Source organism: Bison bison, unplaced genomic scaffold (genome assembly GCF_000754665.1).
Source record: "Bison bison bison isolate TAMUID 2011002044 unplaced genomic scaffold, Bison_UMD1.0 scf7180017864036, whole genome shotgun sequence".
NCBI classification, from domain to species: domain Eukaryota; kingdom Metazoa; phylum Chordata; class Mammalia; order Artiodactyla; family Bovidae; genus Bison; species Bison bison.
The window spans coordinates 5,787,002-5,813,817 of record NW_011494608.1 but is presented as its reverse complement, the minus strand read 5'-3'; the positions used below and the strand labels follow the sequence as shown (position 1 = coordinate 5,813,817).

General features: G+C 47.6%; 1 protein-coding gene across 4 annotated transcripts in view; it reads left to right on the top strand.

Annotated features, from left to right (window-relative positions):
• TRAPPC9 (trafficking protein particle complex 9) overlaps nt 1–26,816 on the top strand; it is a 390,359-nt gene that overhangs the window by 7,427 nt on the left and 356,116 nt on the right. For 2 of the 4 annotated variants that reach the window (XM_010834790.1, XM_010834789.1), the window contains exons 3-5: nt 9,162–9,307; nt 12,110–12,238; nt 21,323–21,349. In XM_010834790.1, coding sequence (XP_010833092.1) covers nt 9,162–9,307; nt 12,110–12,238; nt 21,323–21,349 — 302 coding nt within the window. Of the gene's footprint in view, nt 1–1,591; nt 2,591–9,161; nt 9,308–12,109; nt 12,239–21,322; nt 21,350–26,816 lie in introns of those variants that run through there. The other 2 variants (XM_010834792.1, XM_010834791.1) reach the window with 2 other exon arrangements.

Here is a 26,816-nt window from a genome sequence, read left to right as displayed (position 1 = left end):
GCAGGACAGGTGCTGAGACTTAGTCTGGGAAGAAGAATGTGGACTTAGTGTTTTTTTTTTAATTGCACGTCAAAATGATAATGTTTTACATATATGAGATCAAACAAAGGCCATTATTAAAATCAGTTGCAAGTGTTTGTTTTTTACCTTTTTAAATGTGGCAGCTGGACAGCTTCATTCACGTGGCTTGCATCTTATTCCTATCAGACAGCGCTGCCCTAGGACACGTTGTAAAGACTGTTATTCAGCCTCACCCCTTCTGTGTGTAGAGTGGGTGCTGAGCCCCAGAGGCAGCAGAACTCCAGCCTGCTGGGCTGGAGCTGGGCCCATGCCTCCTGCCTCCCAGGCCAGGCCCCTCCTCCTGCCAGACGCCCCGGTGCCAGGTCCCCCACTTAGAATATCAGAACCACTGCAGAGACTCCTAAAAGAGCTCCTGGTGCAGAGGACAGCGTGTTCATGGTCTCTGCGTCACAGGGATCACTCAGTCCTCATGTTAGCCCTGTGCTGCAGTCATCAGAATCGCAGATGAGCTCTGCGGGGTCTCTGCTTGCCCTCTGCTCTGTTTCCCCGCGATGCTCCCACAGAAGAGAGCAGAGACGTGGTCCCCTCACTGGCAGGAGCACTGCCGCCTGGGGCGCTGAGCCTCTCCCGTCCTCTGCAGAGCTCACGTGCTGGTCCCGCAGGCGAGGATGGAGGGCATGGTGTGGGCGCCGCTGTGTCCACTGCAGAGTAGGTGCTCAGGGTTTCCTGAACTCACGGAGGTCGAACCCAACTTTCTGGTTGTTGATAAGTTAGAGGAAAAGATGTCAGAGAGCCAGGGGAAGAAGTCCAGGCCAGCTCTGCGGGGAGAGGCCCAGAGGCCCTGGGCTGCCCCTGGAGGTGGTGCCTGGCAGGGTCTGCAGGGGCCTCCCTCCCGCACCCGGACTCGTTGTGTGGCCTCAGGAAGGTCAGGGCGTGTCACACCTACAGCTGTACTTGCTGCTCGCATGACCCTGTTGTCACCATGCCCGCCCTGCCCTCCTGCTCCTTGCGCCCAGGTGGCAAGGTTTACGAGCCCGGGCACCACCAAGGAGCAGAGCTGCCTGCACCAGACCCTCCAGACCCTCCAGATCCACCAGACCCTCCAGATCCAGCAGACCCACTCAGACCCACCAGACCCACTCAGATCCACTCGGATCAGACCCACTCAGACCCACCAGACCCACTCAGACCCACTCAGACCCACCCAGACCCACCAGACCCACTCAGACCCACCAGACCCACCCAGACCCACTCAGACCCACTCAGACCCACCAGACCCACTCAGACCCACTCAGACCCACCAGACCCACTCAGATCCACTCGGATCAGACCCACTCAGACCTATCAGACCCACTAAGATCCACTCAGACCCTCTCAGATCCACTCAGATCCACTCAGATCAGACCCACTCAGACCCACTCAGACCCACTCAGACCCACTCAGACCCACTCAGGCCCACCAGACCACTCAGACCCACTCAGACCCACCAGACCCACTCAGACCCACTTAGATCCATTCAGACCCACCAGACCTACTCCGGCCGGCCCCTCAACTCACCTGTCACCTCCTACTGAGCCCCAGGTGTCAGGTGGGGTCTGTGCCGAGGTAATGGTCCCTGACAAGGTGGGCCCGTGCGTGCACCTGCATTCCCCAAATCTTAGTGCCTGTGGCAACAGCAGGACAGACTCGTGGGTGAGCAACCAAAGCTGAGGGCCCCGACCCCTCGACCGCTGCCTTCTCCTTGTCACAAGAGGCCCCAAGGGACATTTTTGATCATCAACTTCTTGAGGTTGTGGACCCAAAGGTCTGCAGGCCGAAATGTTGAGAATGCCTGTTTTGCCTCTTGGGATCTCTGCTCACAGTCTGGCGGGAGGAACTCGATTCAGGACACGTGCTTGGCACATGGTGGCCAATTCTGTCCCAAGGTGTTTACCCAGAGCCTCCGTGTGCCGGAAAGTCAGCAGCGAACGAAACCTCCCTCCCTCCCGGTGGGCCCATTCGGCTCTCACTGCCCCCATGAACACTCAGCCATCGTGTGGACTCCGGTGAGATCATGACGCCAGCGACCTCAGCGGAAGCGTTTGCCTCCAGGGTCACTGTGTGTCCCTTGTCGCCACCACGGGTCTCAGTTGTCTCATTTTCAAGACAGTGATTCAGTTCAGGAACAGAGCCTAGAGCCACAGTGTCTCCCGCAGCTCCCGGTAGGAGTGACAGGAAGAGCCCAGCCTGAAAGGGGATCGCATTTGTGGCTCGGGAGGAAACGTCCAAATGTAGGTGGAGTTTTGGTCTGAAGCGCGGACCTCTCTGACCACGTGGACGGGCTCCGCGGCAGGGGCCTCCAGCCGCAGGCCCAGCCTTCCCGGGAGCCGCGGGAGGGAGGGCGCGGGGGCATTTACCGTCCGGCCACACGTGCCCCGGCCTCATCAGAGCCCATGTCGGTTCTTGAACGTGCTGTCAAAGTTGTTTTTGTTCTGGTGTGTTTCTAATTTTCGCTGTTCCTCTTTCTTTTCTTTTCCTTTGTTCTTTTTCTCTCATACCGCCCTGTGAGTGTGTTGTTGGGTCTGAAAAGGTAGGCTGTGCACGGGTTGCCCTGGAAATAGCCGGACTCCCCCTCTGCTGCCGCCTCACCGCCTGATCGCTTTAGAAAACTGAAACCTAACTGCTGCCTTGATCCATGTCTCATCCCGGTCATCGTTTTATTTTCGAATTCTTTTCGCTTTTTTAGCACATAACCCACTGGCCTTAGATAGCTGTACAAATTCTTGCTTTGGGGAACCTGTTTGGTCTCACATTTGGTGACAAATGAGCACTTTAATTTTTTTTTTGTTTTTGTTTTTTTTTGTTTGAGGAAGTGAGATGCTAGTTGATTTAAGTGGCTGCGAGGGGTTTTTCCTGGAATATTTTAACTTGGAAAGACAAAGTCTGCTGCACCTTGCTTGACCCTGGCTTTCAAACAAACGTGCCAGGCACGCGATTCTTGGCTGTCGCTGTGTATGCATGACGGTGCTTACTGGCCAGCGGTTGCCGGTGAAGACACGCCCGCCTTGGATGAAGCTGGCCGTGGAGGGATGCTGCTGGAGGGAGCAGTCACCAGGTCTTCTTTCACGCTCACGTTGCTTGTGCCATTTACTTTGTCCCAGTGACTTTCTGTCATAAAAGGGCAGAGGCTAGTCTGCTAAAGGGCATTTACCTTTATAAGGGCAGTTTTCCTGGGGATCGGGGAAATATGCCCTTCTCCTAAATCGCTAGCTGCTTTGGATCTGATGGGCACAAGGACCTGTACAGGTGACCATGGCTTCCTCTCTGCTTTAGCCAGGTCTGTGGTTTAGCTTAGCATACTGACAGGCCCTACCTGTACCAGCCTTTACTTTTAACCCATGTCGGTAAGAAATAGCTGGTTGTGTATTTGTTGAGGCTCACGGCCACCCCTGATGGGCATGTCATTAACTGGTGGTGGTAGACCCCCAGCACACACAGTCAGCCGTGAAGGGAGATGCCTTGGCTGATTGAGGACCTTGCATTCTTGCCCTGGTCATCTCACCTCCTGGGGAGGGGTTTTGCTGCCATCGCTGTGCTGGCCAGGAGGCCTTGTTTCTCCTTCAAGGGTCTGGTCCAAATGTGGACACTTTTATTTTTTGTTGACTTTGTCTCACTTGAGAAAGGCCAGATTCCTGAAAGGGTCCAACCCATCCTGGGGTCGGGGGGCTGCAAAACAGAAGGAAGTGTGGTAAGGACAGGTCGAGGGCGTGTGGTTGGGAAACGCAGGGTGGGATCCTGTGATGGCTGGGCAGTGCCCTGGACGCAGGGCCTTTCCTGTGGCTCGCAGGGCCCGGGGATGGCAGTGACTGAAACCTTGCCTCGCTTCCTGCACTCTCACCTGCTCACTGGTGGATGTGTCCACTAACCCTTCAAAGTTCAGACCGTGGGAGAACCATGAGTCCTTTTTCCTGGGCCTCCTATAAGAGACTCAAGTGCCTTCCTACGTGGCTGGTGCCAGGGAACACGTCCCTCTTCAGGGAGCACCCTTTGGAGGACTGTGACTCAGCACACACTTGCTCTGAGCTGGCTGGGTCCGGGTCCCTTGGAACCAGAGCTGAAATATACTTTGAGATAGAAATGGCAGGACTGATGACAGCGCAGGGGTCGGGTGAGGGACAGGGGAAGTCAAATGTGACATCAGGGTTTTGACTCAGACAGCTGGGCGTGTCCTGGGGCTGTTAGCTAAAATGGAAGTTTGAGACCGTTACTGAAACTGGGAGTACCTGCTGGTGGTTGGGTTCCAGAGTAAGTGGTAAATGTGTTTTTCAGAAGCCAGTCAACATTCAAGTGATGGTTTCAAAGAGCCTGGGGCTCAGGTGACGGAGCTGGACTCGAGGCGTGCATCGGGGGTTGTCAGTTTCAGCGTGTGCTCAAAACCGTGAATGGGGGGAGCGCGTCCAGAGAGTGTAGACTGAAGGTCCAGGGCTGAGACAAGGTTGGAGGGTCAAGGGTCATGGAGGTTTTGTGTGGTGGGCTTCCCTGGTGGCTCAGCTGGTAAAGAATCTGTCTGCAATGTGGGAGATCTGGGTTCAGTCCCTGGGTTGGGAAGATGCTCTAGAGAAGGGAACGGCTACCCACTCCAGTATTCTGGCCTGGAGAATTCTGTGGACTGTATAGTCCATGGGGTCACAAAGAGTCAGACATGGTTGAGTGACTTTCACTTTCACTTTCTTTTTGCAGTGTTTGGGGTTTTAGTAGCAGCTGCCATTTACCCTTAGGGCCTGGGAGGTGGGGCAGCCTCTTAAAAAAGTCAGAAGGGAAAGACAGATGTGCATCTTAGGAAGATGCTGTGGCAGCAGATGGAGGAAGCTGGAGCTGGAGTGGCATGGGAGGGCGGAGAAGGTGGGTCACGCTCACCCTTGAGGTCGGGGGGAAGGCCTGGAGAGGTGTAGAGCCCCCAGCGGGTTCAGTGGACACGAGCAGTTCACACCGGGGATCTGATGACAGAAAAGATGCATGCTGGGAGGAGGGGCTGCCGTGCGGAAAGATTGTGGGTAGTTCCGGAATAGTCTTTCCTCTCAAAATAGGCTTAAACCCAGATCTCCTAAGAACACTGATAGTTACTATGGAGGAAGCAGTTCTTTTTTGATCCTACTGTGGTGGATACAAAGATGAATAAGACAGTCTGTCCCAGAGGCTTGATACTTGTTAGGGGGAGTATGCCAGTTTAAAAGGGGAGAAGGGTGGGGGTGAGAAGCTAGCAAGGTTCTATGTCAGGCACTCCCCCGCCCCCATATTCCATTCACACCACATGGATGCCATCTGAGGTGGGGGTGGCAGCCCCCTTTTGCAGAGTGTGGAGCATTCTCAGAGAGGTGAAGCCACCAGCTCAGCATCACAGGGCTAGTGAATGCTAGAGCCGGATTCAGGCCTTTTCAGCCCGCAGGGTGTGCTCTGTCTCCTAATCCTGTTACCTCCCTGTTGTGTCTGGAGGGTCAAGTGGACCAGTTTGAGCCTCTCAGAGAAAGCCTCAGGCTTGGGGGCCGCAGGTCTGTCTCACGGAGCTCAGCCGTGTCTGATGGTTGGGCAGCACCTGTGTGCTTTGCACCCCAGAGCGAGTGTTGGCCCCGCTCCTCCGGTGGTGACATGCTTGCAGAGGACGCACAGGTGCAGTCATCCTTCGACCATTCTCAGTGTGTGGTGGAAGCTGTCCAGGCCTCCCTTGATCAGCTGTCCTCAACAGAACCTAACTCTTCTGCAGGGTAGGCTGGGGCTCTCTTTATGGAGCGAGGGTTTAATATCCAGTGTTAGCATAAAAGAGTTCAGATGGAGAAAACCGGCATTAACTATTGATGTTCAGATTTCGCAAGGTGAGATTCAGCGTCAGTTAATGGCCCGTGCAGCATCTGAAATCCAGTACAGAACTCTGCCTTTCTTATATTCTAGTTAGAGCTGTCCGTGGACAGAGGAGCCTGGCAGGCTGCAGTCCACGAGGTTGCGCAGAGTCAGACACGACTAAAGCAGCTTAGCACACACAGGGTAGAGTTGTCTACTTTGGAACTTCAGCTCCACCAAAGGGGCGCCTGCCAGTGTGTTGATGTGATTGCATTTACACAGTGCATGTAATCGAGGCTTTTTCAGCCCCTAATATTCTAGTCCAGAATCATGGGCTGTAGTGGTCACTTAATTATGCAAATACTTGTAAGACTACATAATACCAAAAGCAATAAGAGATTACCTTCATCAGAGTTCCTTTGGGTTTTAGTTGCAAAGTGTGGTTGAGCAACTCTGGTTTCTCTTTGGATTTGAATATGTAGTTTCTTTGCAAGTAAATTGGACTTTGGATTAGAATGTACCACAAGCCATGTAAGTAGTACCCAGATCACACAAATACGACACATTTTCTTCCTCTTTCTGATCAGAAGTAATGGGAATCACTCAGTGTGTACTGAGTTGACTTGGCCTCAGTGTTCAGTGTGGTGTGAGCGTCTCCTTGGCAGTGTTTATAGCTGTGTTAGGTGCCTCCAGAAAGGAAGCATCTCGCTTTATCTGGGGAGGCCGGCAGCTCTGTGGCTGTGCTTTAGCCATGATTGATTTGAGGCCTTTATGACTGAGGGCTTATTGGGTTGTTATTAATTTTTCTATCAATCCTCAATTCCAGTTCCTTTAGCCCTAGTGTTAATAACTCGTTAAGAATAAGGAAATAACATGAGTCGGTCTTTGGAGTATTTAGAGCATATTCACATTTTTGCCTAAGGTCTGTTGCTCATGGCTTTAAAAGTCACCATTAGTTTTAAAATTTACAACAAATTACAACCTGTTTTGAATGTTTGCATTTTGCATTGACTTTACATTTATTTGTTGCTGTGGCCTCATGTGGTTTTCTTTGTCATACTGTTTGCCCGTATGTTTTGTTTTTCCATATCCATGAGCGGTGGCCACACAGTGTAACAATGCTAATAATGTGTTTGTAAGAACTCTGAACTTCCAGAGAGACTTTAAAAAAACCAAACCTGACATAATTTTCAAATGATCCATGAAGAAAGAAAGGATCCATGTCTTTTTGGAAGGAGAATTTATTGTAAATTCTGCCAAAATTGGCGTAAAATATTTTGGTTGCCCACAGCATAGCTGACTAGAAATAGAATTGTCTCAATTCCTTTCTGTGTTTCCCACTGTCTTTTCAAAGGATTATGAACAGGATTGCTTGTAATCTCGAGATGGCCCAGTCTTGGGGCGCACAGCACCCCAAGAGTGAAATAATTTATGTCCGTCTATGCTAGAATTTTATGGCATTTTGGAGACTTTCTCCCAAATATTAGGATTCATTCTATTTTTATATAATTCAAAATATTTTATATTGTTGTGTTGCATCATATAACCTTTATATGAAATACCGTAAGCATATTTAGATGACTTCTTTTTGCAAAAATCGTGTATTTTCAAAGCCAGCTCTTTCTGATCGCAGTGACTGCACCGTTTATTTTTGAAACTGTCCTGGGCTATATTTTGCTACAGCAGACATGCACCTTTGTAAGTTTCGGAGATGTAATGATTTACTTTGTTTAGAGAGGTAAGACAGGATGCTTTAAAGCAAATTTTAGTCTAACAGGAAAGGAGTAAAGTCTCTTAAGAAAAAGTGTAATTCAGAATCTGTTGAGTCAGTGTCGTGGTTGGGTCTGTAAGCTGCCGCGTGTTAGGAGCCCAGTCATGTGAGCGGAGGAGGCGAGTGTGCCTTTGCAGGCTGCATCCTTTTCTGTTTAGAACAGGAGACACCACGGGGAATGGGCCATGCGCTGCCCACCTTTAGGAGGGAGAGGCCCCACAGGTGCAGAGGCTGGAGGCAGGGAAGGCTTCCTTGAGAAACTGAGTCAGAATGAGCCCTATGGCCAGTGGGTAGTAGCTTGGCAGAAGAACCAGGCCCCTGGGGAAGCTCGGGAGGGCAGGGGGCAGGGGAGGGGGGCTGGAGCTGTACTGGGGAGCCTTGCAAGGCTTTGAAGTGGGGGGGGACCTAACCAGACGCATGCTTTGGTGAGGCCCCTCTAGGGGTGGGTGTGTGTGTGTCACAGGCACGGAGGTGAGGCCCTCTAGGGTGTGTGTGTGTGTGTGTGTGTGTGTGTGTAGCAGGGTGGAGGTGAGGGTGCTCCGGAGCGGGAGGGACGTTGGAACACAGGAGGGGCCGTTGAGGTGGCTGGTGGGGCGATGCGGGTCTGCTGGGGCTGGTGGGTGGGGTAGGTGTAGTGCCCTCCTTGGGGAGGCCTGTCCACGGGGGCTGTCCTGGCAGAAAGGTGGGGGTCAGGCTCACGTTCCTCTTCTCTCCTCTGCCTTATGTGGTGATCTTAGTTCAGCCAATGTTGGGAACAGAAAAGCTCCATTCCAGAGTTAGAGAGGATGGGGTTTAAGTTTGTCCTGGGATCTGTACATTCATTTAGCCAGAAGCCTCACATCTTTTGGATTAACATAGGGGTTTTTAGTTCTTGATCAGATTGCTTTCTTGGCGAGAGGAAATTTAATATAGCTGCTGTTTTGCTTGAAAAGAAATCTTATCTTTAAAGAAATTTAATATTCAAAAGAACAGGAATATTTAAAATGAAGAAGTGAGATATTGGTATGGTTTCTCTGGTTTCTGAGTTGATACGGAGTTAGAAGCTGTTGCATTATTTAGTAGCACATCCTTGCCAATATTTAAAGAGCTGTTAGCGAGTGTTCTGGGTCCCACCACTCAAAGCAGCATTAAAGCTTGCTCTGAACTCGTGAAGATAAAGGTCTTGTTTGCAAAAGCCAAACAGTTGGCTTGTAATATGCAGCACAGCTCTCTCTATAAAATAATAATAGGTTTGAAGTTAAGAACGTGGAAGATAATTGATTTTTTTAAAAGGCTGAAACAAACTTTCTTGTGCTAATGTTGTGATTGGAAAGTTTGAAAAGGAAAAGCCCCCTCTAATATTATCCACAGGAAATACATGAACTCTCTTGCGCTTAGAAAATAACTTGGCTTATATTACTGACAATGATGGTGGCTGGCTTTCAACCGTAGAGCCTAAAGTTGCCTTCTTAGCGCTTTTTTTTAGTGAGAGAGTTGAATAGTGCTTAGCCAGCGTGCTTTTGGGGCCGAATCCGGGCGTTGGCAGTGATACATTTCCGTTCACCTCACCTTTCAGACATTACAAGAAGCGGTGCCAGGGCCGCATGCGGAAGCACGTGGGGGACTTGTGCCTGCAGGCCGGGATGCTGCAGGACTCCCTGGTTCATTACCACATGTCGGTGGAGCTGCTCCGCTCGGTGAATGACTTCCTGTGGCTTGGAGGTAAGAGGACCTGGTGAAGATAATCACATACACCATGGTAGCAACTGCTATTTGGGAAAAGAGAAAACCTTGGAAAAATGGCTCTAAAAACATAGGGTGAGGGCGGGGAAGCTGTCCACTGAGCTGACTGCAGTGGGGAATCTTCAGGGTGACCGCGTCACCTTTCCACTCGCCCTTTCCCACGCGTGGCTGCATTTCCGTCCTGCTGGATCCAGGATGGAAACTCTCCCTAAGATGCACTGAACTTGCTTGTTGCTTTGTTTTTTTTACTTTTTATTTATTCTTTAAAGCTTCCTTGGTGGCTCAGTGGTAAAGAGTCCTCCTGCCAGTGTAGGAGTTGCAGGAGACATGGGTTCTATCCCTGGGGCGGGAAGATCCCCTGGAGAAGGAAGTGGCAACCCACTGCAGTATTCTTGCCTGGAGAACCCCACGGACAGAGGGGCCTGGTGGGCTATAGTCCATGGGGTCGCAAAGAGTCAGACATGACTGAGTGACTAAACGACAGTTTTTTAAAGCACATCTTGCCCTCCGCTTAGAATGCCACTCCCCACGTTAGTCATCTCTTACACTCATTCTTCAAAACCTCATCTGTCAGCTGATGAATAGATGAACAAAATGCGGTGCTTGGATATAGTGGAACACCGTTCAGACATAAACACCAGTGAGATAGTGTACCACCACAACACGGACGAACCCTGATAACATCATGTCGAGTAAAGGGAGCCATACACAAAAGGCTGCACAGTGTATGACTCTGATGACCTGGAATGTCTGCACAGGCAGACCTAGAGGCAGAGAGCAGATGACTGGTTGCCTGGGCCGGGAGCGGGGGAGGCGGGGGAGGTGGGAGATGGGGATGGGGAGGGCCTGCCAATGGGAGTGGGCTTTCTCTGCAGGAGATGGAAAGATTCTGGGATTAGGCAGGGCAAGCGTTGCACAGCAGTGAACGCACAGAACTGCTGAATCGTATGCTTTTGACTGGGGGAATTGTATCTCAACTAAAAAAACTTTAAAAGCTGCTTCAAAGGACAGCCTCTTCTGACCCCTCCACACAGTGGGTGCAGTGGGTCTTGTACAGAATCCCGTCTGCATGGAGTTTACTTTCCATGCTGGGGCTGCCTGTTAGCATGTTTTTGTCCTTCAGGGACTGTCTCCTGCAGGCGGGAGTGGGAGGCGTGGTCTGTGTGTGTCCATCAGCTAGCGTGTTGTAGGTGCTCCGCAAATGCTTGTTAAATGAGTGCAGTGCCAGTGAGGACTGATACAGGGCTCTTTCCTGGAAGAGGCCAGCAGTTCAGAGGGCCCGTCAGCCACTTACAGTAAACACAAGTCAGAGGGAAGCTGTGAAGTTCTTCAATAGAAGATTAGTGGCATCCCATAGGACACACGTGGAGAAGGGAATGGCAACCCACTCCAGTATTCTTGCCTGGAGAATCCCATGGGCGGAGGAGCCTGGTGGGCTACAGTCCATATAGGGTCGCACAGAGTTGGATGACTGAGCAACTAACACAGGGATAGAACACACTAAATGTAAATTTTAAATGGACTTGAATTTTGTAATGTGGCTTCTTAAAGGAGATAGGGAAAGAGAAGGAAGAGATGGGGAAAAAATGAGAAACTGGTAGAGGACTAAGCAGGAGGGATGGCGAATGGGAGTCTTCCTGTCTCCTTGAAGGAGAGGTCTGTAACGAGTTGTTCCGGGCTGGTGGAGTAGGGCTGCAGCTTAGGCACTTGCCCCCAGAGAACGCCACTGGGCCCCCGACCCACCTGGTGAGCACGGCCGGTTGGGTTCCGTGAAGGCGGTGTGAGTAGGGGGACCGCCACTGTGGCCTTTTTCATTCTGGGTCCCTCAGAAACACACAGGGGGGTCTCCCAGGGACCCCAGGACGTGTGACGTCACAGCAGATCGACCACAGAAGCAGGTGTGAGAATCCAGCACACTTGTCTCCAGTCAGACATTAAAGAATTTGTAAAAAATGCAAAACAGTGTCACCCTTCCAGCATGTAGTTTTGTTTTGAAACATAGTTATTGTTCATTGAAATTTAGCATGTAACGGGCTTATTATTTTCTAAAAGGTTTGAACACATAAATATTTAAATCTTTTTCTAGTTTTATTTTCAAACACGGTAATTATCTGTAGATGTAACCTGCAGAAAAAAAGCATCCAGGAGTTCTGAGACCAAAAAGTTTGAGAACCTCCGAGCTGCTGGATAAAGACGCTCACTGCACAGGACTTGTGGGGCGAGTGGCCCAGCCCAGGTTGTTGGGGTGTGACCTCCAGCGGTGGAAGGTGGGCACGTCACAGCGGCCCCGGCTGCCTCCGAGGAGGAGATGCCTGCAGGTGTTTGCTGCAGATGGGTCGGTGCTGTCAGGGTCAGGGATGCGGAGAGGTGTTCTTCTGCTCCTGCGGTACGGTCCACTGGTACGGTTTCAAGGATCCTTTTGGCACGGGGCACTTCCTGCTCCGTCCATCTGCAGTGTCGTCCTCCAGCACAGCGCTTGCCACACAGTGTGAGCCGGACTGCTGGTTAAAGGAATGAATGAACGCCTGTTTGGCTTGTGTTCAGCCCCTCAGTGAGACCTTGAGCTTCACGAGAACTTTCTGTGCTTCCAGCCTCGACGCCAGACGTGATGGGGGGCCCTGGTCCTGTTTGTAACAAAACCAGTCATCTGTAGGTTTGACCTATGTTTTGGGGAAACTGGCATTTTCCACATCATCAAATTGCTCACATCATTCTTAGGGTAATTTTTAGCTAACGATGGGCTGCTAACTTTATTAACCAAACCCTTTGTTTAATGCCCAGCTGCCCTGGAAGGGTTGTGTTCGGCCTCGGTCATCTATCACTACCCTGGTGGAACTGGCGGTAAAGCTGGAGCTCGCAGGTTCCCGGGGAGCGCCCTTCCTGCAGAAGCGGCCAACAGACATCGTCCAGGTGAGCTCCGCTCCTGCCCTGTGCCGGGCCCTGTCACCGTCCTTAAGCAGGAGCAATCCACTCCGGTCCCCTCTGAGTGAAGCCTGCCTGCTGTTTGAATAAAGAGTAGAATCTGTTGAGTCAGAAATCCTGCACATGAGACCTTGTCTTCTGATCCTGTTAAAATATGTATTGATCTTATTGAGTCTTACTGAATGATATTAATGGATTGCGATGATGGGTTGATTTCTGGAGCAGCCGCATGAAATTTCATGGTAGACCGACTTTGAAGTTCTGTGTCTGGGTCCTTGTCATAGTTTCTGGGTATTTGGTGAAGGGAGTCCTCGATATCAATTTTAACAGCCAACTGAGGGACCAGGGCCTGTTTTTTTTTTTTTTCCTGGTTGATGGAGTTCTCTTAATCAGTGAAGTTTGATTTGCTGATGTTTTGTTAGCATCTAGAGAGAGTAAAAAATCGTCTTTGGAGGAGCAGACCCCCAGACGCTTGTTCTGTGAACTTGACCCTTCTGACTCCTAGTGAATGAATTTGCAATAAACATTGAGGATGTAGTTGTGCTACCTCACAGGTCACAAAGATAGTAACAGAATGCAGAGGTCAAGGCTATACATAAAGCTACTAGGCGTTTTTTGATCCGTGAAATTTTTATAAAATTTTTTTTTAACCCCCAAAGAGAAACCCCATGACAGCTGATGAGTATTGGAAGGGAAATGTCTTACATTTCTTTTTCCCCTCAGTTTTACCATTTTCCCCGACACCAGCAAAGACTGCGGAGACCACCTTTATGAGTCAGTCTGTGTAGCCACTTGGTCTGAATTCTGTGTCAAAATGCTTAGATAAAGCTCTGATGGCTCTCGAAGATGTTTTATCGTCCTTCACCAGACCGTTCTTAATGGGTCTAGTGGGGTCTCAGTTACTAGAGAGGAGGGTAAAGCAGGTGAAGTGATGAAATCTGAGGTCTAGAAGGCCTCTGCTCCCCACTTGCCTGTGTTCCGGTTCTGACCGGAGACGCCTCTGGTCGGTGCTCACCACCTATGTTTTTCCCGTGTTGTTATAACTGCTGCCTCTGTGACAAGATTTCGGCATTTCAACCAGTGGCCCAGTGCTTAAATCTCCAACCCAGGGGACAGCTGTCTTCTCTTCTCTGTGGAGAGTCTGCTCTCTCTCTGGGGACGCCTTTTGTTTTATTCTTTCCCTGAGATTTAAAGAGAAAATGTGGTACGACTGTGCCACTTGCGTGACTAGTGAGATTCCAGAGACCTTTTAGGGTAATGTTTCAGTCTCTCTTACTGCTGAATAAAGGTAAAAAAAATGTTTTAAACCTGAAAAGTGCTCTGTCTGCAGTAGAGAAAAGTCTTTATTTAGCCCTGCGTGGTGTGCAGCACTTGAGAACTTTTTATTGTTGGAGGCAGTCCGAGGAGATCACCCAGTGAGGCTCGGATGAGAGCAGAAAAGCCACACTGCCCTTGTTTAGACAGGAGATGGTCTCACCGCCTTTCAGGTAGTAAAGGGCCCAGAGCTGTGCACGGATTTGATATCATGAGCATGCATGTCCATGCTGCTTCATCTTGGTTACAGATTTCAAGATTACTCAGTTTGTAGCCCCATCTTACACCGGGAGTTTACGGATCTACTCTTTGAGATGAAGATGAGACAGTGTGATTGTTTAACATTCTTCCTTGAATTCTGTCTCAGGTTCCTTCTTCACCAGCAAAGCAGCGAAAATACAGATGTCATTTAATGCCGATGTGACCTGGAGCCAGTTTAATCTCTGTGCCTCAGTTTCCCTGCCTGTGAGATGGGGGAGATGATAGTTGTATCTCCCTCAGCGGGTCCTTGTGAGTCTGAATGAGACATGAGACACGTGCAAAGGACCTGCCAGTCCGAGCCAGTCCTGGATGAATGTTGGGCTGTTATATATCAGGAGTATTATTGTTGATTGTCAAGTAGTTTTAAGACTTGGTGATTTGAATCCATGAATAAAGTTAAAAGATTCTAGACATCTCAGATCCGCTTTATGTACTTTTCAAGATTTCACCTGAGAAAAGGGATTTTTTCCCCCCTTAAAATTGAGTTTAGTTTAAAAATGCATTCTGTAGTCCCTCTTTTCACTTTAATTCTCCTTCTGTTGCCTTTTTTTTTTTTTGACAAAACTTCACTTTCTTGTATTCAGAGTTTAGAGGCCACTCATTGTTTTTCTGGAGACTTGTCCCTTTAAGCCTATAATTAATGGACAAAACTTGCTTTAAGCCTATAATTAATGGACAAAACTTGCTTTATTAAAAAATCAATAGGACATTGTACAATCAGTCCAAAAGGAAATGCTTATTGACTTACAAATATTCCTCCTTTTTGGACTAGCTTAAATTACTAACAGCAAGCATCATCACCAAAACAGCCAGGAATCATTTGGCACCTCCCCCCAGCCAGGCTGTGCTAACTGCTTCCTGAGGTTTTACCCCATAGCAGGTATTTGAAGGTAGTTATCAGTAATTCCTTTTTGCAGGCGAGGGACTGAGGTTTAAGCAGATTTGGTCACTTGGTCCGAATCACGCTGCTCTCAGGGGCAGACTCGCGGCTGGAACCAGGCTGGGCGACCACAGTGTGCGTCCTCAGTTGCTCCTCTAATCCGCCTCCCATTGACTGGCTTCCCAAACTGCAGTGTGTTCATAAATGACTGGCTTTAGTGATCTCAGCCTGATGAGGCTTCAAAGAAGAGAGACCTGTGAGAACACGAGACGGAGCAGCATAGATTAAAATTGTGTATTTTCCCAAATGTCTTATTCTCAGCTAATGACCTAAAAAGTTAGGAATTTTTAACTCTGTAAGCACGAAAAAGTAAACATTGCAAGTGAATACAGTGCAAAAGAGAAGTGGGCTTTTGAACATGCAAACCTACCATTCGTTTTTCTTTAGTGAGGCTTGTTGAAAGGAAAAGTTCTGTTCAGTTCAGTTCAGTCAGTCAGGTCCAACTCTTTGCGACCCCATGAATTGCAGCACACCAGGCCTCCCTGTCCATCACCACCTCCCGCAGTTCACTCAGACTCACGTCCATCGAGTCAGTGATGCCATCCAGCCATCTCATCCTCTGTCGTCCCCTTCTCCTCCTGCCCCCAATCCCTCCCAGCATCAGAGTCTTTTCCAATGAGTCAACTCTTCGCATGAGGTGGCCAAAGTACTGGAGTTTCAGCTTTAGCATCATTCCTTCCAAAGAAATCCCAGGGCTGATCTCCTTCAGAATGGACTGGTTGGATCTCCTTGCAGTCCAAGGGACTCTCAAGAGTCTTCTCCAACACCACAGTTCAAAAGCATCAATTCTTTGGTGCTCAGCCTTCTTCACAGTCCAACTCTCACATCCATACATGACCACTGGAAAAACCATAGCCTTGACTAGACGGACCTTTGTTGGCAAAGTAATGTCTCTGCTTTTGAATATGCTATCTAGGTTGGTCATAACTTTCCTTCCAAGGAGTAAGCGTCTTTTAATTTCATGGCTGCAGTCACCATCTGCAGTGATTTTGGAGCCTAAAAAAATAAAGTCTGACACTGTTTCCACTGTTTCCCCATCTATTTCCCATGAAGTGATGGGACTGGATGCCATGATCTTCGTTTTCTGAATGTTGAGCTTTAAGCCAACTTTTTCACTCTCCTCTTTCACTTTCATCAAGAGGCTTTTTAGTTCCTCTTCACTTTCTGCCATAAGGGTGGTGTCATCTGCATATCTGACGTTATTGATATTTCTTCCAGCAATCTTGATTCCAGCTAGTGAGGCTTGTTGAAAGGAAAAGTTGTAAAGACTGAATTGGTTTTATGTAGTCTGTAGTATGGAAGAAAGGATTAAACCACTGAGTGTTGAGGGAAAGTTACATTTTTATTGTTTTCTCTCCTTATGATGAATATGCAAGATGGTTTTTTTTTTTATGGCTTAAGTATATTTCCTCATTTGTGAAATTTGAAGAATGTTATTTACCCTGTCTGACTGAGTCAGACACCTTGTACTAAGCACCCAAGAGATGTTCAGTAAAAACTTGCTGTCACAATGACAGATCATTTAGAAGGATCAACTGCATTACTGATGAATATTCACTGTGTATATACTTTATATGAATATGACTTAAAGTGACAAGGATTCAGTTACTTCTTTTTTTAGTGCAGTAGGAAGTTTTGATGAAATGAGTGCCTTCCTTTAGCTAGGGACTAGCTAAATTGTCTAAAGCTGAAGAACTTGAAGATTATTTGTGCAGAACATACATTTTTTACACCTCATAATCCACATTGCTGTGTGATCATCCACTGCTGCTGCTAAGGCGCTTCAGTCGTGTCCGACTCTGTGTGACCACATAGACAGCAGCCACCAGGCTCCCCGTCCCTGGGATTCTCCAGGCAAGGACACTGGAGTGGGCTGCCATTTCCTTCTCCAGTGCATGAAAGTGAAAAGTGAAAATGAAGTCGCTCAGTCGTGTCTGACTCTTAGCGACCCCATGGACTGCAGCCCACCAGGCTCCTCCGTCAATGGGATTTTCCAGGCAAGAGTACTGGAGTGGGGAAGTCGCTCACTAGAATCTCTTAATTGCTAGGAATTTGACCTCAGGCATTGACCCTTAGAAAAATCATTATTGATTACTTTCAGAGAATAAGCTTAATTCTTTGGTAGTTAAAATTTTGATTTTTTTCCTGTACGCTTAATAGGTTTTAAGTAATCAAAATGTTGATTTGACATCTGTCATTTTTCTTTTATAGAGAGAATAAAAGTAGAGCTCATAGTGTTTTAATATATAAATAAATGTTTGATTTATTTCAACAAAATTGTATGATTTGTAGCCACTCCTTGGGAGTGGCTTGGATGGTAAACAATCTGCCTGCAATGCAGGAGATCCAGGTTCAATCCTTGAGTCAGGAAGATCTCCTGGAGACGGGAATGGTAACCCACTCCAGTCTTCTTGTCTGGAGAATTCCATGGGCAGAGGATTCTGCTGGGTTGTAGTCCATGGAGTCGCAAAGAGTCAGACATAACTGAGCGACTTTCACTATACTGCTGCTACTCTTTGGGAAGTGTTTTGCCAGACACTTAGATTACCAGCTTGTGGAAGCATGCAGACCTGCCTTTCATGAGTACAGAGCTGGTACAGCCAGCACGGGACGCGAGGACGCGCAGAGCTTTACAGCTGACCGCTGGAAGGGCGGGCCTGGGTCTCAGCCAGCATGGGACGCGAGGACGCGCAGAGCTTTACAGCTGACCGCTGGAAGGGCGGGCCTGGGTCTCAGCCAGCACGGGACGCGAGGACGCGCAGAGCTTTACAGCTGACCGCTGGACGGACGGGCCTGGGTCTCAGTCTCCCCGCCTGTAAGGTGAAGAGGCCGGACTGGATTCCTTCTTCTTCGAAGATCAGTTTCCACGAGCCTGTGTCTTTTGTTTATGTTCAGGAATGTTAACAATTTTAGATTAAGTACTGAATTCCAGTCCCTCCCCTGAAGCAGAATTCAGTGTGTGCTCTTAGTATCTAAGCTTTTAGTTATAGGCTCTGCGTCTCCTATTTTTGAAAACCTTTTATTAATCCTTTATTGTGCAGAAAGCCTTTCGGGCCATAGGTGGCGCTGCTGCACCTTTAAAAAGTCTTCACTTTCCTGTCTGGAAGATTTAAGTGACAGTCCTTTAATCTGACTTTGTTTAGTGCTTCAGGATAGCACATTGTCCACTATGTCTGGTTACCTGGAAGAATTATTCTAGTTATTTATACCTTATTTTTATTCTGTCATCTCAGTGTGCAAATTTCAGGCTTGCTGTGCAAACAATGGCAAAATTGGACTTTTCTTCCAATATTAGAAACCAGTGAGCCACGACTTTATAAAACAAGTGGTCCCTGGGAGCACCTTAAAGCAGAAAAATGTGTTGAGCTCCCCGAGTATTGAACCTGCTGCTGTGCGTTTATCAGTGGGAGGTGATTTGGTTGGTGTAGGAGGGAGGGTAGTTTTTTGACTTGGGTTGAATTCACATGCTACCCCTTTAGCCATGCCAACTTGAGTCAGTTCTTTCTGAGTTTCCCCCTTGTGTGTAAAATAGAGATGCTCCTGCCTGCTTTGTAGAATGGTGAGAGTTAGAAGTTATGTGAAGTGTTTAGCATGGTGGTTCTCTCAAAAGAGCACAGACCCTTAGCTCTTGTTGTATGAAGCCATCATTTTACAGTCTTTAGCAATTACGAAGGAATTAAAACAGGGAAAGCTGGTTTTATGATGAAAGATCCAATTAAGAAATGGGTAAAATATTTGAAGAAGGTCAGTAGTTCCTGTACTCATACTTTAGCAGCAGCATCGGAATGAGGCCGCTGTACAGTCACCCTGAACATTAAGCCGCGCCATTTTTGGCTAATTAATTCATGCTGGGGCTCCGGTGGACCCAGTAATTACACTCCTGTTTTCTCCACCAGCCAACTGAGAGATGGGGCGAAAGTGTAGGGGGTGGAGGAAATGTCCTCTTAGTTACTGATAAGGCCTCATTCTCCGTGCACTTCAGGGCTTCGGGGAAACGGGTGTCTTAATAGTGTGTCCTGGGGCTGGAGAGGCCGCTTCGGGTCACAGCGGGCGCTCGTGAGGGGACCTGGCCCCGCCGTGCTCAGGGCCGTCACGTCATGGAGCTGAGCATCCTGGGCGCTTCCCGAGCGTGGCCAGCACCTGGGCAAAGGAAGGTTTCCCGTGTCCCCCTTGTCTCCCAAACTCCCCGAGCCCACTCCTCGGCCCGTTTGTGTGAGGAGGGCTGGCCGTGGATCAGAGGTCGGGAGTGTGGAGGGCGAAGCCCATGGGGTCACGAAACAGTTGGATCCAGCTCAGCACGCACGCACGGCACGCTTCACAGGCACCGCTTGTTGAGCACCTGACGTGCGCTACCTGCTTTTCTAAGCATTTTACAGACGCTACTTTAATTCTTTAATGCTCACAACAAACAAGTGGGGTGGGGTGGATTATGATCCCAATTTTACAGATGTGGGGATTGAGGCACAGAGAGCCAGGGTAAGTGATTTGACCAAGGTCACAGAGCTGGTAAGCGGCAGAGCTGGGACTCAAACCCCGGCAGTCTGGCTCCAGGCTCTCAGCGTTCAGCCCGTCCGTGGATCTGTACATGCGCCTGTCCATCAGCCAGCCTGGAAACAGTGGGAAAGGGAGAGTTACACAGGCGTTCACAGCTGCGTCTCAGCCAGGTCCATGCACCGTGACCCTCATTTTTCGTGGTCTAAGCAGCAGGTCTGTTCGAGTTTGGTTAATGTGAAACCTGTCCATTGGGGGTGGATGATGCTGATAATATAATTCCTGAGCACACTGAGGTACCCCTGGAGCTCTGGCTGGACGATGTCCTGTTTCTCATTGTGATTTCTTCAGACAGTGCCAATTATTATCTCCACACCCCCTCACACATGGACATAAGATGAGAAGCTTCTGAGTAGCCCAGATAATCAGTTAGCAGAGCCCACCAATCAGAAGACTGTCATGTACCTGGAAGTGGGCTTAATGAAAGGAAAGAGCTTCCAGGGAGTCCAGTTAAAGTCCAGCTGGTAGAAAGCAGTCCATTTTTTTGTGCTTGAGCTTCTTGTTTGAAAAGATTGGATTAGATGAATTAGCTTAAAAGACAGAAAAGGGTCATTTCAGGTGGTACATTCACACCAGTAAGAAGTGGTGGTTGACCGCCTGGGTGAGTCATGAGATAAAAAGATTTTTACAAACTTCATAAAACAGCCTGAAAAGCTCTGCAGTCTCAGTGCAGTTAGCATGGGACCCCGTTCATCCCTGGACGCCCTGAGGGGTTGAGTAATTGATGATTGTGATAATGACTCTGAGGCATCAAAAAAAAAAAGGTCTCCTATTTAAAGGATGTGGCACAGGGTACTATATTTGATCAGAGTTTTCACTGAACAGGACATTTTTAGCACCATGTTGAAATCCCAAACTCCCCGAGGTTCCCCGCAGCCATTACCCTCTCGGTGCAGACCTGGTGGCACTTGTTGGGGGCTGCGATGGAGCAGCTCCCCTGGCTCCCCGTCCGTCCGTCAGTCCGTCTGCCCCGAAGGCTTTCTCATCCCCACCTGCCTTGTAGGGCTGCCCTGACAGTCACACGTGTTGGCGGTCAAGTGTTGTGTTTGGTGTATAGTCAGTGTCAACGATAGAAAGCACCTGTTTCTTATTATAATGGTGGCTTCTGGATTGCAGTGATTTTTAGTCTGCATTTAAAAATAAAGATTGCAATACATAAAGTGGCTATTAAGTAGTGTCCTGGGAGCTGTTCTCTGTGTGGACAGTTGAATACATGTGCTATTTCAGTACAACTATGTTATTGGGACACAGCTTTGTGAATCTTGTTAATGTGTTTAAAAACTGTCAGAGCTGATGATGGGCAGAATTCTTGGATCCAGTGCCTCTTAGGGTGTGACTCGCCATCGTGAGAAATTGCGTTCTATGGAGAAGGCTAACTGGGTCTCATTGATATTTGGATGATTCAGCAGATGATCAAGGCTTTCAAAGCCTTCTTGATAATTAATGAAGTTAACAGTTTCGTGTTGTAGACTAACTACAGAGCTGCCTTCTAGAAATTGGAAATCCTCAACTTGTGAAGTGTCCAGTAATTCAGTGTGTGTGTGAGTGTGTGTGTGTGTGTGTGTGTGTGATGTCAGCAAAGGAGAAATAAGTTCCATGTAGCCATCTGATACCTTTCTCTTCCAGACCAAGGTGTGGGCATTTATTTACACAAATAAATTGGTAGTTCACTTTCACATCTGTCATTTGGCCGATTTGAGGGAATAAATTGTCATGCTTGTTTCAGAAGAGTCGGGGAGCGTGCGGTTAGAAAGCGGGGCGGGAGGCAGACAGGGAGGTACGTTACAGTTTGTGCAGGGTATGAGAACCAGTAGCGTTCCTTTTTTCCTTCTAAAGCATAAAGGCATTGAATTGTAACATACTGTTACTCAGAATTGTTTTTCTGATCAGACACAAGTGTCTCAGATTTTTCGAGGGCATGTGAATTATGAAATGTGATTTAGTAGTTATCTTTAAAAGTGGCTTTGTTTTTCAGATAAAAGGTCATAATCTGTTCTTTCTTCCAGGGGCCCAGGAAGTCCTCATTGACCCAGGTACATGATCTATGTGCTTAGTCTCTCGGTAATTTTTTTTAAAGTGCTTGTTTCGTGGTGGTGTGAATGAATGGTTTCAGTTTCTGGATTGTGATCTTTGGAACGTGCTGATTTAAGTAACTTTAAATCAGTACAGTTACAAATGTGATTGCTGTTTGTTCCTTGTTTGATGGGGCACCCTATTGATTGATGTTGTCTGTCCGGGAGGGAAGCCCTTCCTCCAGCATGGTTAAGTGAATGATTTGCAGTGTGCCTTTAAAATCCTCTGAATGCCCTGAGCATGCCTGTCCAGTTAATTTTGAAGTCGTGATTCTGCTCTGATTCTGTGGCTTACGCTCCTCTCAGTGTGAATTTGAACTCTCTGTTGCATTTTGTGTGTGTATTAACAGGGAAAGACATTGTGCATTTTTTTTTTTCGCAGAGGTGGGTTTTTCTTTCCTCTCTTAATGTCTTCTTTAATTAATATAGCAAAAGTCTCTTTTATTGCAGTGCATAATTATTTCAAAATGAGATCTATTATTTTCTGGCTTAATTGGAAACGATGAACAAAGAGTCATTAAAAAAAAAAAAAAGAAAGAAAACCCTCCCATCCTTTGAAGGCTAGAAATCAGGGGGTCATGCTTACATGTGCTTTGTGGCCAGCACACCTTCCCTCGTCTCATTGTGTATCTTGCTTCTGAGATGAAAGTGCTTCAGGTTTGTTGATCTTTGTTTTAACATTTGTGTTGCATTCTTCCTCTAGGCTGATGTTCCCTAATGGAGTTTGTGGAAGTGTTTCCCTTCCTATGTGTAGGAAGGGAAGCAAATGCTTTGTGGTGTTTTCAGGAGACCCGAGGTGCTGATGAGAAAGCAGCTGAGGTTGGGCTCTGTAGCTGAAGGACACTCCTGCACCTCCTGGCTGAAATCGATGAACAATGAAATCAGTGTTAGATGTGTTGGTGTTTGACCAGTAGAAGTTATCGAGGCCACAGCGGCTAGTTTTGCCTGACAGGAAGTCCTGGATTCACTTGTGGGAGAACCGGATGCTTTACTAGGTAGAAAGAGCTTAGCGATGTCAGAAAAATCAGTCACACGTTGAGGTTAAAGGAACAATGTCATGTGTTTTACTTCTGCAACTTTTCAAGATAAGGTGGTATCAGGTTGAAACTCAGTCTTGAGTGCTGAGAGTGAAGTGGGGGTGTTTCTGTGGGCGCTGTTGTTCAGGCACATGTCAGGGTCCCGTGGGAGAGCTTGAGGCTGGCCGAAGATCCGGGGTCTGGTGTCCCCAGGGCGCCCTCTGTCCAGGCAAGAAGGACGAAGCCTGGGCCTCTCCTCCCCAGAAAGAGCGAGGAGAGATTGAGATTCTGCAGCAACTGCCACCCCCTCACGCTCCAGGCCACTCCAGTTCACCAGGAACCTTCTAGCCTCTGCTTGCGGGGCCTTTGTCCAGGGCTGGCTGCGCCCTCTCTTCACTCGCCAGCATCTCCTGTCTCAGACTTTAGGCTCATCTCTTCTGCCCGCTAAACCCTGGCACACGTGTGGGTGGGAAGCCTGCTGGTGGGGAGCCTTGCCCTGACTCTGCCTCTCGACGGCTGGTGTTCTCTTGTTTGGCTCCATAGAAAACCCAGCCTGAAACTGAATCACTGTCTTTTAATTTTTGAGCTTTCAATGGGTGAGTTATTTGAAGCAAACTGTCTCAGGGTTTTTGCTGCCCTCTTTCCGCACAGACATTTCACGGGCTGGAAGGAGCAGTTTGACAGCCCCTGGTTACTGGCTCCGGTGCTTGTTTGGTGGGGCGCACCAACATGAGCAAACCAGGCTTCTCCTCTAGCCATTTCTCACCGCTCAGCTTCTGAGCCCTTGATGGGCATTTGAAGCAGAATGCTTCGTGGGGTCACACTGTTATTTCTTGTCATTTCTGAGTGTTTTGTGAACGTTCAGCCCCTGTTTCCAGTGAGATGATTTTCTGTCCAATTCAGTTAACTCAAATTTGCTTTTCCCATTTTCATGTTGACGGGAGTTTCTTCCTCCTGTAATAAAAGTGAGCAGTTTGCACTTACAATGTCAGAGTACTGGTCCAAGGGGCTTTTTTACTCTTAACAGTTTTCCTACAGTTCACCCATTAAAACATACAGGGGCTCCACTGTATGCCTGAGTGGTGTGTCACCCTCAGTCTTGGAACTTTTCATCACCCCCGTCACCCCCCACTTTCCCTGACCTCCTGTGCCCCATGCAGCAGCTCTTCTCTCTGGATTTGCCTGTTTTAGACACTTCAGAGAAGGCAATGGTACCCCACTCCAGTACTCTTGCCTGGGAAATCCCATGGACAGAGGAGCCTGGTGGGCTGCAGTCCATGGGGTCGCTAAGAGTCAGACACAACTGAGCGACTTCACTTTCACTTTTCACTTTCACTTTTCACTTTCATGCATTGGAGAAGGACGTGGCAACCCACTCCAGTGTTCTTGCCTGGAGAATCCCAGGGACGGGGGAGCCTGGTGGGCTGCCGTCTGTGGGGTCGCACAGAGTCAGACACGACTGAAGCGACTTAGCAGCAGCAGCAGCAGCAGGCATTTCGTGTAAATGGAATCCTACAACTGTGGTCTTTTGTGACTAACGTCCTTAGCTTGGCATAACGTCTGCAATGTCCATGTTGTAGCACGAGTCAGCACTTCGTGTTTTGATTTTGCTGAATGGCATTTCACCTTACGGATAGACTTTTGGGCTGTTAAGGAGTAATGGTGCTATGAACATTCATTATAATTTTTTACGTGGACAGTAGAAGTACTGGGTCATGGGGTAGCTAAATGTTTAACTATTTGAGAAACTGCCAGATTGTTTTCCAAGGTGGTTGTGTTAGTTAACAATCTTAGCAGCCGTGTGTGAGAGTTTCAATTTCTCTATCCTCATCAATGCTTCTTGTTATCTTTCCTCTTTTTTTTTTTTTCAGTTCTATAACTTTATTTGACAATTACTGGTTAGTTTTCATCCACAGTAATCATCTGTAGCCTTTTGAGGATGGTGACAGATACGTAGGTAGCCAGCATACAGAGCTCGTGTGGTGAGTCTTCGTATGTCTTCTGACAACCTCACACAGCATGGGGCGTTCCTTGATCTTTGGCCCAGCAGCTTTGTTGGTTCTGGTGTCAGCGCACACGCCTGGAGCTCCCACCTCCTCCATGACAAATTGCAGGATTCCTTTGAATACCCGAGGGGCACGCTTCTCGAAAGCCCCTCTGTGGAAGCTCTTGTGAAGGTTGATAGTGTATTTTCTGGTCATCACCTTGTTGATGGTGGACGGAGCCTTCTTCTTGCCACCCTTCTTGGTGGGAGCCGCCTAAACCCAGGCGACAAGGAGGCTGCGAGTGGAGTGGGACAAACCCAAGTCCGGTCCTCTCTCCTGGCCAGCTTCGTGCAACCGTCCCCGGGGCTCTTGGAGTCCCAAGTCCGGGTGTTGTTATCTTTCTGATTATAGCTATTCTTATTAGTGTTAAGTGGATTCTCCTTGTACTTTTTTTTTTTTTTGGCTTGTTTAAAATGTAAATGTGATTTCATTTGTATTTGTAAATATTTGTGTACATTTAGTAATGGTTAAAATATCATTAGTTTGCCATATTAGATGTATATATATATGGAGTATAGTTGATTTGCCATGCTGTGTTAGTTTCAGGTATACAGCGGAGTGAATCAGTTATACATGTACTACATACAGTCCACTGTTTTTTTAGATTCTTTTCCCATAATAGACCATTATGGAGTGCAGTTCTCTGTGCTGTACAGTAGGTCTGTATTAGTTATCTGTTTTATTCTACTTCTGTTTTGGGGACAAGTTCATTTGCACCCTTTTTTAGGTTCTGTATCTAAGCTGCTGCTGCTGCTGCTGAGTCGCTTCAGTCGTGTCCGACTCTGTGCGACCCCATAGACGGCAGCCCACCAGGCTCCCGCGTCCCTGGGATTCTCCAGGCAAGAACACTGGAGTGGGTTGCCATTTCCTTCTCCAATGCATGAAAGTGAAAAGTGAAAGTGAAGTCGCTCAGTCGTATCCAACTCTTAGCGACCCCGACTCTTAGCGACCCCACGGATGGCAGCCCACCAGGCTCCTCCGTCCATGGGATTTTCCAGGCAAGAGTACTGGAGTGGGGTGCCATTGCCTTCTCTGGTTACTTTCTATAGGACTAGTTAATTAAGGTCTTTACTTCTTTGAGTTCTTATTAATTTTTTTTCCTCATTAGGCACCTCATCTCTTCATTTACCTCGCAGAGCTGGGTGTAGTTTTATTTTAGGTCTAATGTAGGTGGAAGCATTGCTATCAGTTAATGTTTGTACTACCCTCCCGTGATAATTGTTGCTAATCGACCTAATAAAGTCCTACTTAAGTCTTTTCTGGTCATTGCACTAGAAGTAGAGGCGTAGCTATAGAACACTTGAAGAAAGTATTTGATTTTATTTTGCTAACCAGTGAATAAAACCTCAGTGTTGACGTAGATTATAAATTTCCCAGAATAGGGTCCCTGTCTCCCTCGTGTTGCATTTTGTTTGGTCACGATGTGTCTGGATGGCGCCGTTGTCCAGCAGATGAGTTAGAGCATGGTGCTCGTGAACCATGGTAATGGTGGAATTCTGACAACGGCATCTGCTGTTTCTTTCCCAAGGAGAATCGGAATGTAGAGACACTGCTCAGATCTGTTTCAAAAGCCTGGACTTTTGAGAAGAGTTCCACAAGCCATAGAAAGATACTGTCACTAATTTTAAGTCTATCTTAGACACATTATGGTTACATAGCAGAGTAAATTTATTAACTAGATTTTACAAGAGAAGTATACTATTGATTATTTGTTTTAATTAAAATATTCTGCCTTGGATAAAGTAATTAGTGCTCATGAGTGAACAAGAATAAGTTTGCTTTTATATCTGACATGGGGGCAGGCTTCCTCCATATATATACATGTTTTTATCTGTTTTTCAGAATATTTATATAGCTTTTCAACTATGTTCTAACTTTAGAATTGTATTTAAGAAAATTATCACTGTGTGTGGTGCAGTGTGCACTGAGTTTATCCTGTCTTATGCACAGAATTCCACCATCTCCTGGGTAAAGATTTTCCTCTCATTATATTGAGTTAATGTCATACTTATAGGAACTGTGATTTCTAGGCCTTGCTCTCCATGCTTTTGAAGTTGGCTATCAAATATGACTTTCCCTTTGTTTCTTGGGTTTTCATTGTTCAATTAGAATTTTTGAAGATGAATGTATTTTAATATTTTGTACAGATTTCCTTAGAAACTTGATGTGTTTTCAGTTTATGAAAACTTAAATATACTCTTGTTTTTATTTTTTTAATTTAATTTTACTTTTAGCCACACTGCATGGCTTGTGGGATCTTGGTTCCCCAACCAGAGATTGAACCCAGGGCCCTGCTCTGAGAGTACCAGCGAGTCACTAAATCCTCGCCACTGGGTTGCCAGGCGATTTCCTACTCGTTTTTAAGTA